The following is a 13,462-nucleotide window of genomic DNA, read 5'->3' as shown; positions in this document are numbered from 1 at the left end:
ATAATATACAGCAGTAAGGAAATACCGGGGTAAAACTACACTAGAAAACATACTAAGTGGTCAGGTGTGTGTACCTATAACTAGAATCACCACAGGTTCAGACCAGCCAGTACAGGAGTGTCATGCTTCCTGCAACGCCACGATCAGGGACCATGATTTTCCAAGTTGGTGAACAACTCCTGACAATGTTCCAAACAAAACGAAATATAGTCTCCCCTCAAATATACACAGTTCTTACATTCCTGGAAAATGTAGTCCATTAAAACTGTGCAAAGAAACTTTGACTTTCCATGTGATTCAAAGTCCAGTCTAGTCCCTGGTGGCACTTTTGGTGCCGTAGCCTGGGTTCCCGGTTGGGGAACTAAAATCCTGCAAGCCACGGGGTTGCGCCTCCCCCCAAAAAATAAATAAATAATAAAATAAAATAGTCATTAAAAAAGTCTAGTCTATACTCAAATAATCACAAACAGAACGCTGACATTTCTTTGTCACGCACGTTATATCCCACATTATAGAAGGTCTAGTGTCAATGCTCTTGGCCCCTTAAATGCCAGTACTGTCTGGCTGCGAAATTATCATGACAACCAAAACACACCCCAGAAATTTCCTAATCATGCCTTAGGAGGCAGTAGCACTCCCACTGAGAACCACTGAACCCTGTCAAAGTCAATCAGAAAATAAGAAAAACAGTGTTGCCAAATTCTTAGTCTGTTGGTAGGTTCAAGTCACTGCATTATTATGATAGACAATGTAAGCAAGTTGCAAGTGTAAATGTCAGCACCAATGCCTCTTCACCCCTCTCATTTCCGAGCACTAGGACCAAGGTGATCTGATAAGGATATTGTCTGTTTTGTTGCCACTCCTGCCTCATTCCATAAAAGTATCTAACGCTGTTAGATTGATCAGTAGGAAGCCCGTGTGTCTATCTCTACCCCACTACTGGAGCCTCCTCTGACCTTGGAAGGAAATGGACTGGCTTTGAAGTTGGCTCCATCCCTTATGAATCAATTGAAGGGCAGATCTGAGGCTAGAGCATGAGTGAGGCAGCCCACACGTGATTTCTCTGGGCTCACCGGAGTCACTGACACAACCCAGGACATGCCCAGTGCCCCTGCACTCGCCAGTCTTCCATTTGGAAGTTGCTAGGATACCGTGCATCCACCCTCTTCTTTTCCTGGTCTCACTGCTCTGTACCTGCAAATTCCTTCCCATAGCCATAAAAATGCATATTCTGAGAGGCCGTCTACTCTGCCTGGACTGGTCATCTGTCTTGTGGGCTTGATTGCACCCTGAAAAGGGTGGGGACCCCTGGAAGGACATGGGAGTCTCCTCCAGGCCCACAGTGAGCTAAAACATTACATGGCTAGACCAGCTTTACCGACTGTGCTAAGATCAGAAGTCAGTCTTGGCCATCTGGGTGAGGCAGTGGGAAGAATGCTGGCTCTGGGGACAGATGACCTCAGTTCAGGTCCTGATCCCAGCTTGTCTCAGCTGTGTGAGCCTGAATGAGGTACTTTTCTTCTCTGAGCACCAATCTCTTTATCCCTCAAATGGAGATGATGATACCGACCCTGCAGGGATTTTGTAAAGATGTGAAGCACCTAATACTGTACCTAGCACGCTGTAAGCATTTAATAAGTGGGAATTATTATTGTTTCTATTATTATGGTACAGAGTATCACTTGTGCTCCTTTTAAAATGACTAGATCTCACCTGAAAGGAATAATATAGCAAAAAATTACGGTGACATATGTGAGTACACCCCCTGGAGTTTTGCAGTGCCCAACCTATGCCACTGTATGAGGGGGTCCTGAGTAGATGCTAACTTACATTTTTTTTTAATCGTTAAATTAACCCAATGAGGGGCAGAAGGTATTTTCTACCCATTTTACAGATAAGGAGAGGCTTAGAGAGCTTCTGAAGCTCTCCCCAAATTCCATAGATAAGAAGTGGCAGTCTGAATTTTAACCTTGGCCTCTAAAACTCCAACATTTTGATTCTTAATCATTTTGCACACCGCTTCGATGCTGAGAAGGAAGATGTTATAACCTGGCTTTACAACAAAGAGCTTGACTCTTAGAGAGCTGAAGCATTCGGGAATGCCCTGAGTCTAGCAAGAAGGGAAGGCAAGATTCAAACCCAGATGTGCCTGGTTTCCAGCGCTCTGCCTTTTCCACTGAGACACACTGGTTTCTGAGGTTGTGTGATGTCAGAAACCTCTAAGAATTATAAGACTCTAAGAACTTTAAGAACTATAGTAATATTATCATTACTCCCCAGATCTCTGCCTGGTGTCCCCCTCACTGTATTCTAGTCTCTGCTTACAAGTCATCTCCTCAGAGCGGTTTTCCCTGACCAGGGCTCTAGAAGACAGACTCCAGGAGAGCAGGGACTTCTGTCTTACTCACCTTTGCATCCTAGCACACAGCCTGACGCTCAACAGTTGCTTGGTCCCTTTCTGCCCATCACTTCACTCCCTGAATAATTCTTACCCAAGGCGCCTGACTCTTCTTTTTAACCCTTGCAGGTTATGTTGCAATGGGCGCCGTCCTCCCATCCTTCTGGGGCCAGCAGCCCCTTGTCCAACAGCAGATCGCCATGGGTGCTCAGCCACCAGTCGCTCAGGTGATGCCAGGGGCTCAGCCCATCGCATGGGGCCAGCCGGGTCTCTTCCCTGCCACTCAGCAGCCCTGGCCCACCGTGGCCGGGCAGTTTGCGCCAGCCGCCTTCATGCCCACACAAACTGTTATGCCTTTGCCAGCTGCCATGTTCCAAGGTCCCCTCACCCCCCTTGCAACCGTCCCAGCCACGGGTGACTCCGCCAGGTCAAGTCCGCAGACCGACAAGCCCAGGCAGAAAATGGGGAAAGAAATGTTTAAGGATTTCCAGATGGCCCAGCCTCCACCCGTGCCCTCCCGCAAACCTGACCAGCCCTCCCTCACCTGCACCTCAGAGGCCTTCTCCAGTTACTTCAACAAAGTCGGGGTGGCACAGGATACAGACGATTGTGATGACTTTGACATCTCCCAGTTGAATTTGACTCCTGTGACTTCTACTACACCATCGACCAACTCACGTGAGTGCCCTTCCTTGAAGGCATAAACCCCCAGGGATCAACGGATGCCTTGCTTCTGGCGTCAGAGAAATCACCTCAGTTGCATTCAACAGGCCTCTTTGTTTATATGACTGCTACGAATAGCCTCCCGTGATTAGGTGCCAATTATACACACCTTCTCCATGTGCTTTATATTTATTATTTCTATACTCCTAACAATGCGAATGGCAAGTTTTGTTAGACCTGTTTGACAGATAACAAAAGTGAGATTCAAAGACAAAATAGACAAAAGGGTGGAATCGAATACAGGCCTGTTATTTATCTAGCATGTTACTCTGGCCCTTAAGTTTTTGTTCCCTCGCACATTCATTTATTGATTTATGTATATCCCAGCTCTGACACATAGATTTGGGTATGGCTTATTGAACTAAAAATGAATGGTGTATGTGCATTTAAAAAATGTTAGGGACAAGTATAAAAAACTAGAAAATTAAGATCAGGAGAAAACACAGGCCAGAGATAGAGCAGCCATAAGGCCGCCTACAACTGGTAGAGTGGCAGCCAGAATTTGCTCAAAGCTTCAGGTAGACGGAACGCTCTGCACTGGGAATCCAGAGAGTGGCTTGATTACTTACTAGTTTTGTGTCGATGGGCAAGTCATTTCACTTCTCTGAGCCTCAATGTCCTCATCTGTCTTAGGCTAAGGGTCATAAAAAGGATTCAGTGGTACATGTACTAAAACATTATGTGCCTCACAGAGTTGGAAGTATTTTTATCATCATTGTTATGGCATACTGAGCGGGTTTGCGCAGTCTTGGACTGAGGTTCTAATCCTGCCTTCTCCACCCCAAACTGTGTCTTCGGGCAAGTGTGTGACTTCCTTTAACCTCAGCTGTGTCTTGGGTAAAATAAGTGAGCTAGCTTCAATAGCTCTGTGCCTTGTCCTCGTTCTGGCATATTCAGTGATTCTATCCCAGCTCACTTTTCTATGGCCAGCATCTGGAAAACCAGCACTGTGCAGCCAATCAGAATCCAGATGTACTTGGGCACACCGATGCCTGGTTGACACCATCCGGGGAAGGTGTCTGGTGATCCAGCCTGTGCCTTGACAGTTGGTAAGGGGAAGGAAAAGGCTCATGGAACAGTGAGGTTGGCGTTTTCATTACTGTCACAGATGGTATGGATTACTGCTTAGCCAGTACCGTGAATTGTCCAAAAAAATCTAATGTTAACACAATTAGATAGTGTCACTTCAGCAAGGTTTGGGATGCTGTTCTGAAAATGAACCTCTTCTATGGGTATAAATAACCTACTTCCTCTCAGGCCATATGATCTACATGGTGGGGGCATCTCTATTCACTCCAGCTCACGGGGTTTCAATGAAGAATCATGAATAAAAAATGAAATGCTAAAGAAATGACAGCCATGCATAAAAAGCAAGCATCTTTTGAAGACAAATGTCTCTCTTTCCAGGGGCTTGTGTGCCAGCTATATATATAAAAGAGGGAAGTTTAAGTTCTTTGAGGACAGGGAATATGTCTTAATCATCCTCGTGCTACTACACTTCTCATGATGGTTGTGTGGTGTCTGGCACATGGGATGCGTTTTGGAACGATTGTAGAGGATGAAGGTACAAAACAAAGGCTACTCAGCTACTGTCGTGTGTCAGAGCGGGAGATTTTTGTCCAGATAATTTTTTGTTGTGGGCGCCTGTCCTGTGGACTGTAGGACGTTTAGCAGCATCCCTGGCCTCTAGCCAGGGCCACTAGATGCCCGGTAGCACACATGCTCTTCCCCTAGCCATGATGACCAAAAAATGATTCTAGATAGTGCCAAATGTCCCTTGGGAGTAAAATTGTCTTAGATTGAGAACCACAGTTTTAGACTATAGAGGTATTCTACAAAACCTTCTAAAGGGTAAGATACTTGCATAAATAAACTTTGAGTTTTGCATCCCACTGATTCCATCCAATAAGTATGAGCAGTGTATCTCTCAGAATCGGCAGCTCTGTCAGCGTTCTCAGCCTTTAGTAAGCAAGAAACCATGTCAAACACAGTTCAGAATCCAATTACACTCATAATTATTAAGCATCTACCGCATATCAAGGTGTTTTCATAAAGCTTATCTCATTTAAACTCCCTCTAAGTGGTTTGTTCTATAGGCAGCTCACGAAACAAAACAGACTTCCTTTTAAATTAAAAAGAAAGAAACAATGTTTTATTTTAAAGAAAATGAGTGCAACCTTTTTTTTTTTTTTTTTTTTGCGGTACGCCGGCCTCTCACTGTCGTGGCCTCTCCCGTTGCGGAGCACAAGCTCCGGACGCGCAGGCTCAGCGGCCATGGCTCACGGGCCCAGCTGCTCCGTGGCATGTGGGATCCTCCCGGACCGGGGCACGAACCCATGTCCCCCGCATCGGCAGGCGGACTCTCAACCACTGCGCAGCCAGGGAAGCCCGCAACCTATCTTTATATCCTCTTATCCATCAGCATCACCTTTCGAATGTTTTGAGTGGAGAGGAACCAAAAGTACACCTCAAATAGAAATAGAAAAGCACAGTGGACTGAACACTGTCAGATTTGTGTTAAATCCCAGCGCTCCTGCTTCATGGTTGCGTTAACTCTAAGAAAGGCACTTCACCTCTCTGAGCCGCAGTTTCTTCATCAGAAAAAGACGATAGGTACAGTAGCACCTTGCAGGGTTTATATTAGAGAGCGTAATGAATGCAAAGTGCCTAGCACCGTGTCTAGCTTGCTGGCCCGCAACAAATAGCATCATCATTCTAAAGAGAGGTTCATCGAGGCAAAAGCAACCCACCAAGTTTTATAATCACTCACTGTCTGATAAGCAGCTAGATTTTGTAGATTCTGGGATGTAATGGCAGGGAGGCCTTGTCAATGGCTTTTGAAATTCAGCTACTAAATCAAGCCACGCCTCCCCCCCCCTCCCTTGGGGCTGAGCCAGTGCTGGGTATTTTCAATGCCAATTTAGACATTATTGAAAAGAAAAAAAAAATTATTGAAAGGAAAGTAGTTTCTAATGGCGTATGGATTATAAACGTCTGGGATAAAGGAGACAAGGGAAATGTGGGAAGGTTAGGACAGAAAATGGAGATCCTTATGGAACAAGGAGAAACGTGGCAGCTGTGACGTTGCCGTCGGCTACATTCATTTTCCCAGGTCACTGAGACACTCTGTTCAGCACGTGTTTATCAAATACCTACTATGTGCCAGGATACAAAGCCTGCTTCTACCACTTGCCAAGTCTGTGGCCTTGAGCAATTTAGCAATCTTCACCTTCCTTATCTGTAAAATTGGAAGAACCCCTACCTCGAAGAGGCTTTATGCAAATTAGCGATATCGCCTGTAAAATTTCTGATGGCTTCCGACACATAGAAGGCACTCAATAAATGCATATCACTCTCCTCTTCTCTATTTATTCTTATTGAAATAATTATATGAAGTTAAGAAAGAAGACTGTAGTCCAGCAGGTCTCAATTTGAGTCTGCAGAGACACAGAATTTCTGATTCAGTAGGTGTATCTAGGGTGGGATCCAAGAATTTGTATTACTATCAAGTTCCCAGATGGGACTGATGCTGCAGTTCCAGGGACTATCCCTTGAGGACCGCTGCCTCACCCATCCCTGTGGACCACCAGCTCCTTCCTGACCATCCGGTTTGTGAGAGGACAAGATTAATAGGTACAGAGGAGATATTAAACTGTTCAACCAATTTGACTTGTGATAGGAAGGGAGGAGTCCTGGGATTTGACTCGAATATAATCAGATCCCTGAGGTTTCTGTGGGGTATGAACGGTTGCTGCCGGACACTTAGGATGTTTTCTTTTTTTGCATGGTCTCTATGTAGCTCCAACCCCAGCCCCTAGACAGAGCTCTCCATCCAAATCATCTGCATCCCACGCCAGTGATCCGACCACCGATGACATCTTTGAAGAGGGCTTTGAAAGTCCCAGCAAAAGTGAAGAGCAAGAAGCTGTAAGTGACCGGTTTGTTCTTTCGGTTTTTTTTTTTTCTTCAATTTAAAACCTCTGTATCTGAAATGGACAATGCATGAGGAAACCTATGTAGAAAAGAATGCTGGCTCAGACTCTTAAGTTCTAAAGGGGTGACTAAAGGCGTTTTCTTTTATGTTCAAATGAGCAGCTGAAAACCGTTATCCTTTCATTAAGTTGTTACTACAAGTTCTCACATTTGCGGAAGTGGCATCCTCTAAAGGAAGTGCTGCCTCCTTTAAAATAACAGAGTATATGTGTGCATGAAAATATGCCCAGCTGTCTTATATTTTCAATTACTGAAAAGAAAAAAAAAAAAAGTGTTATCTTCTTGTGTTCTAGCCTGATGGGCCACAGGCCTCATCCAACAGTGATCCCTTTGGTGAGCCCAGTGGTGATAATATAAGTCCACAGGCCGGTAGCTAGATAGCGCAGGTCTGGGTAGGTATCTGTCCTTTTGATCTCCCACCCTTAAGCCATCCGCTTTCCCTTTTGCTTGTTTGTTACCTCAAGTCACATCCCTGATGTTTACATCATCTCGCCTTGCCTGGTGTCTGTTTTCCACCTTGTTTATCCTCATGGATGCATGACCTTTGACATATATTGGGAGGTAGGGGTAGAGGTGAGGAGTGGGGAATGGTCGTATTTTATTAGTGATATGTTCTGGGGCGGGGTGTTGCTAGCAGGAGGCATGGTCAGTGCTACTGAACGTGGACTCAGTGTCTAAAATCATCAGCGTTCTGAGATGGACACATTCTGCCCACCCTGATTCTTTCTCAGTGAAGTACGGTCCGGATGCTTCAATCTTTTAAGCAGTGTGTCAACTGCATTTGCCTACACTCGACAGATCTAAAATAAGGTCACCAACCAAACACACTGAGAAGCCAGACTAAGGAACAAAAACAAGCAGTGCTTGAAATAAGATTGATAGAGATGTGAGATCATGGTAGTCCATTTTGTCTGGCCAGAAGGGGCCCCCGCACCCTTTCTGACGTGAAAGTGGAATTCAAAGCTCAGAGACGTGTCACGTTCGCTTCTGAGGCTCTGCTGTTTGCACCTGTGTTACAGCCTGTGGTTTGCCACCAAACCACTTCAGACTCCATCAGCAGCGGCTTCAAGAGAGGGGTACTTACATTTACTAGAAGTGGGTTTTGGCACTTGAATTTTAATACATCTGATTTTATGGACAGAAAGAGGGGCTGATGAAGCGAACTTTCCCAGGAGACAGAAGTACCCCTTGTTACCCAGGCATGATTTCTAAGGTCACTCCTTGACAAATGTGTTCAATTTTCATATACTTCTCTAGTTTTCCATAAACGTGTAGGACTGCAAGGCCCTACCGACAGAGCTCTTGTTTTTAGACCTGAACATTATGGTCAGAACCATTAAAATGGTAAATAGTTTTCACTGTTCATAAATGGATTCTGAGGCTACCTTGGAATCAGTTGCAGTTCATGTGTAAGTTATTTTGATGGTTCTTGAAAGCTCATACAGTGTTTTGAAAGTGCATTTTGCTAATAGATTTTATGATTAAAGAATCTCACATACCATACTTTTTGCCATGTTTCACCTCAGTACGATAGCACATGAGAACACATCATGCCATGCAAATGCCCATCTAAAAATCCAGTCTTGCATTAGCTGTTTGGGGAACTTGTGATACAGGCAAAGTCAATGTTCCAGGAAAGACAAAAGTTGGAGATGATGGGTGGACACCTTGGGAAGATTCCCCCAGAGGTTTTTCTACCCCATACATACGTTTTATTTCACATGCTCACCCTTGCCTTGAAAAATTTGATGAATGAACTGGAGGTGACAAGAGCCATTCATCAGCGTAACAGCCAACATCATCCTAAAATTGAGTTCTTCTAGAGAATAAAGATGACGTGCAGCATTTGCAGGTCGATGTTTCACACCCTCATCTTTACGAGCCTGTTCTGCTTGAGACAGTCGTACAGGCTCTTTTGTGAGGCTTCAGCCTGTTCCGTGTTTGATGTTCTGTCTAGAACCCCAGGCCAGGGTTGAGTTGTGAATGGACGTGGCATGGTCTGGTGGGAAGAGCTCAGAATTTGGAACTTGAGTTCAAATTCTAGCTCAGCTACTTAAGAGCAGGAAATCTTGGGCAAGAGCCATACTTGCTGTTGAGTCTTGGTTTGCTTATCTGCTGAAAGGGCCTACATTACATTAACTAAGATAGCATATGGAGACAGGTACTCGGTCCTCGGCTTAAAAAAATCTGGTTCTGGAGCAAGAGTGAGTTCAGAATCCGGCGCTAGCACTTATAAGCTATGTGACCCTCACGAGACGTCATAATAATTCTCGATCTTATTTTGCAAAATGAGGGTAAAAATAGTGTTCTCCTCATAAGCTTATTGTTTGGACAATAATCATAGGAGGTGATGTGTGTGGAGCTCTTAGCACAGCATCTGACACAGGGGAAAGCACCCAAGAGCTGTTAGTTGCCATCGCCACCACCAACGCCATCACCGCCACCCCCATTATCATCCTATGTGCTCAATAAATGTGGTTCACCACTCCCTTGGATTTTATACGTTTAGCCCTTATGTCCTCGTGTTGAATAAATTCTACCATAAGGACCCAGGCCACTGGCTGGGAGCTTTTGCTTTTTACTTTCTATTTGCAGGTAATTAATTTTCAATATGCCTCAAAATAGCTTTGGGAAAAAGAAAAACCCTACTTCTTAGTTTTCTGGCTCGCCCTGTCCCATAATCAGAAGGACCCCTGTTAGGGCCTCACAGGCTGCCTCTCACTTCTCAAAAAATGAGCAGCCTTAGCTTAGATTCACATGTAAATCATAATAAGTAGCTCCCAGCTCCACAGGAGGGCTGGGCTGTAATCTTCCGTGAAACAGTTTTCTCCCTTTGAAGGCTTAGTCTGGCAACTACACAATTGCCTATCAAGAATTGCATTCCAAGAGGCTGATGCCAGCCTTGCCGACACATCCCTTAAGACACTCGTAAGGAAAGTCCAAATGAGCCTTTTGGGCCCCTCCTTCAACAGCAGTATAAGCCACGTTTGATCTGTCTCCATCCCATTCACACGTCCACCCAACTGGAAATTTACTGACTGCAATTTCTTAGGGCCTTTCCAGGCATTTGGGAAAAGGATACCATGCCGGGGGAGTTCCGTCCATGGCTCTGTTTTCCCCGCTGCCTCCATACAGTTGGAAAGCAAGAGTCTCAGCCTTCTTATCACCCTTGCAACCATTATCTCCAGCTGCTTTTTATTAGAAATGCCTGCACAATTCTGAATAGGTAGGGGTGACATCTGTTGATAAGTTAAAACCATATTGCACCCTAGTAAGAGGAAACGGATGGCCTCAATCCTCTCAGGAGGAAGCTTCGGGGCCAATCTCAAAACAGCATTTCTGTTTTAGCAATAAAGGGGAATATCTTCAATTATTTCATGTTTTTCCCCTACCCTCCCGTCTGGGAGAATCACGTGTCTTTGAAAGACTGGGTCAACAGGGGCAAAAAAAAAGAACCCAAATAATATTATAATGGCTGGCGTGGGAATGGCAGGTAATTTATACTCCACTGATACGTTGCTGGAGCAATTTTAAGGGCGAAATGTTAGCTTTTGAGGAGATGAAAGAAAAATGAAAACATTTATTTGGTTAAATGGCTAAGTAAGTAAACTGCCTATCAGACTTTCCCAGCTGTGAAGTCAAAGTAGCGTCTGTAACAATGGGGAATTGTTTGGTCTGTCTCCCTTAGTAACAGCAGATATTGCCATAAAAAGTCACTGGCATTTTTTAAGACCAGTCTTCATAGTGGGAACCCAAGACATGTAAAATGTTACCTGATGGATTTACAGTGTTCAAGGGAAAAGAAAGCAGAACTTCAGTTGCTTTTGGTAAGAGATTTAAAAAAAAAAAAAGGAAAGAAAGAAAAGAAATGCCCAGAGTCAGGGGACTTGGGTCTGAATTATGGTTCCAAAACAGGTGACCTTAGGCAGGGCTTTAGCTAGCCCCTGGAACCCCCGGTCACCACACATGGATGAAGGCGAATCATAGCAAGAGCCCCCTCCTCAGGCTCTCCCAGAATCAGAAGATACCATGAGTATGAAAGTGCTTTATAAGCTTTGAAAGTAGAATACGCGTATTTGGCATTATTATCACTATTCTGTTTTTAAATAGAATCACATAACAAAGAGCCTCAAAGCAGAGAACCACAAAAATGGAAAAATAATCTCTCCTTTTCATGGGCATAGCACTCCGAGGCAGGTCCGAGCCAAGCTAGTCCAGGCAGGAGATGGGAAGGCCTGGTTGAGAGCAGTGTCGGCCAGGTTGGAGAGATGGGCATGATGCCCAGGGATATGAAAAGGTAGAATCAGGAGGAGGTTAAGGCTGCAGGGAAGTGGGAGGTGAGGAAGAAGAGGGCGTGTGCTAGGATGACCCCCAGGTTCCTGCCTGAGTGGGGGATCTAGGTGGTGCCAGGCACTGTGTAAGGAACGCAGAGCTGCAGGCTTGAGCAGGAAAAAGGCCAGTTTACTTTGGGACCAGTTGCACCCGAGGTGCCCTTGAACTTCCAAGCAGAGATGCTGGTGGACTGCTGCATATGAGACTCTGGAGAACAAAAGACTAGAAATGGAGATTTCAACATGGTGTTCAGCCCCTAGAGTAGTGAGCACACCTAGACCCCACTGATCATTTAGACCCGAGGCCAGCACACTCTCTGGGACTGTTTACGTTTTTGTGGGCCATCTGGCCTTTGTCACAACTAATCTGCTCTACTGTTGCAGCAGGAAAGCAGCAAAAGACAGTGCATAAAGGACTGGGTGTAGTGAGTGCCAATAATACTTTATTTACAAAAAAACTGGCAGCCACTAAAATGGGCCAATGGGCTGTCGTATGATGACCTCTGAGTCAGATCACGCTTACTGTTTCTAGAATCACCCTGCAGAAGCTAATACAAGTAGGCTTGCATTTACTACTACTAATAAAATAAATGTAAAAATTACTAGGATGTTGACAGCACTTTTATAGACATCACCTAATTCAATCCTCAGGGGAATGCTCTTAAGTATTTTTATCATTCCTATTTCACAGATATGACAGGTAAGGTAGAGAGGTTTATGACATGTTGAAATCACACGATTCACATGTCATAGGGCTAGGATTTGAATCTAGACCCAGATTAAATAACGTAAGAGCGCTCAACCAAGACCGCGATAGGTACCTAGGTTTTAGCAGCCTCGCTGACTTCATTGCTTGTGACCTGAGGCAGACGGCTTCATTTCTGACCTCTGGTCTTCTCTTCCATAAAGCAATTCCCACAGGCCCTTCTAGCGCTTACATTCTAGGACCCTCTAACTTGCCCACGGTCACCCAGCTAGAGCATGGAATCCCCAGTCCTCAAACTAGATCTTCCAACAGCACCCTTCTCCCAGGCTGTCCTTATTCCCAGCTAGTGAAGGAAAGGCCAGACGTCCCTGAAGTATGTTGACTTCATTAGGGGTCCTGGTGACTATCTGGGTGAGAGCCAGGACCCACTCCTGACCACCAGGAAGCCTACTCAGGACAGGCCATCCTGCTTATGGCAGAGAACGGGTGCCAGCAACCTCAGCGCCCTCCTCTGCTACCTGACAAGGTCGAGAAAGGTGAACTAAATCTGCCAAGCAGATAACTTGTACCCATCATTATTATTATTACTGGGGAAGTGCAGAATTGATCAGGACATGTGCAGACCCCCTGGGAACTCAGAGTGTGCACCTCTGTGTTCACCAAGTGGGTTTCAGCACCCAAGACCCCTGGAAGCGAGTGCGTTTAGCAGCAACTTCAGTCTCTAAGGCATCCTCATTAAATCCATCCTGTATTTTGAAGAATTTCCTACTCTGAAGGCCAGATTTTCAGGCTGAAAGTGGTCAGAAAGCTTTATTGTTTCCCTTTCCTCTGAATAAAAAGGAAAGGAAGACTCCTGCCCCTTGTTAAAATTCCTTATGTCATATGAGCTCACTTATTACATGTTGCAGTCCCATGATGTTGATGTTACAAACCCCATCGTACAGATGAAGAAACTGAGGCCCAGGTGAAATGCCTTCTTCAGTTCATACGGGTAGTTAGGAAGTTGCTGGGGTCTTTGTGGCTCTAAACCCCATGGCTTTTTCATGGATTCAGGTGGAACTTTGAGTTCTTACAGCCTTATTTCCACTCCCTGGTTACCATCACCTTTTTCTTTTTATCAGGCCAGGAGATGTTAGACCCTGCTGAGCTAGGCCCAAGTGTTCGGGCTTAAAGACCCTGAGGCTGAAGTTGCTGCCTCGGCAGGGCAATGCTGAGGACCTCAAGCTTTGGCTCACCTCCTAGCTGCAGTCTGACCCCCAGCTTGGCTCGGCGTGGCTCTTACCCCCAGGCTCCCAGGAGGGGCAGAGATGG

The 13,462-nt window shown here is 45.3% G+C and overlaps 1 protein-coding gene across 6 annotated transcripts in view; it reads left to right on the top strand.

Moving 5' to 3' along the window:
* The window catches only part of DAB1 (DAB adaptor protein 1), a 419,471-nt gene that overhangs the window by 395,945 nt on the left and 10,064 nt on the right, over positions 1-13,462 (top strand). For 4 of the 6 annotated variants that reach the window (XM_032607142.1, XM_032607180.1, XM_032607160.1 and 1 more), the window contains 3 exons: positions 2,528-3,076; positions 6,921-7,048; positions 7,408-7,506. In XM_032607142.1, the coding sequence (XP_032463033.1) occupies positions 2,528-3,076; positions 6,921-7,048; positions 7,408-7,491 (761 nt within the window). In that variant the 3' untranslated portion in view covers positions 7,492-7,506. The remainder of the gene's footprint in view (positions 1-2,527; positions 3,077-6,920; positions 7,049-7,407; positions 7,507-13,462) is intronic. The other 2 variants (XM_032607170.1, XM_032607152.1) reach the window with 1 other exon arrangement.

The sequence above is a fragment of the Phocoena sinus genome, chromosome 1 (genome assembly GCF_008692025.1).
Source record: "Phocoena sinus isolate mPhoSin1 chromosome 1, mPhoSin1.pri, whole genome shotgun sequence".
NCBI lineage: Eukaryota > Metazoa > Chordata > Mammalia > Artiodactyla > Phocoenidae > Phocoena > Phocoena sinus.
This window is presented reverse-complemented; position numbering and strand designations above follow the sequence as displayed.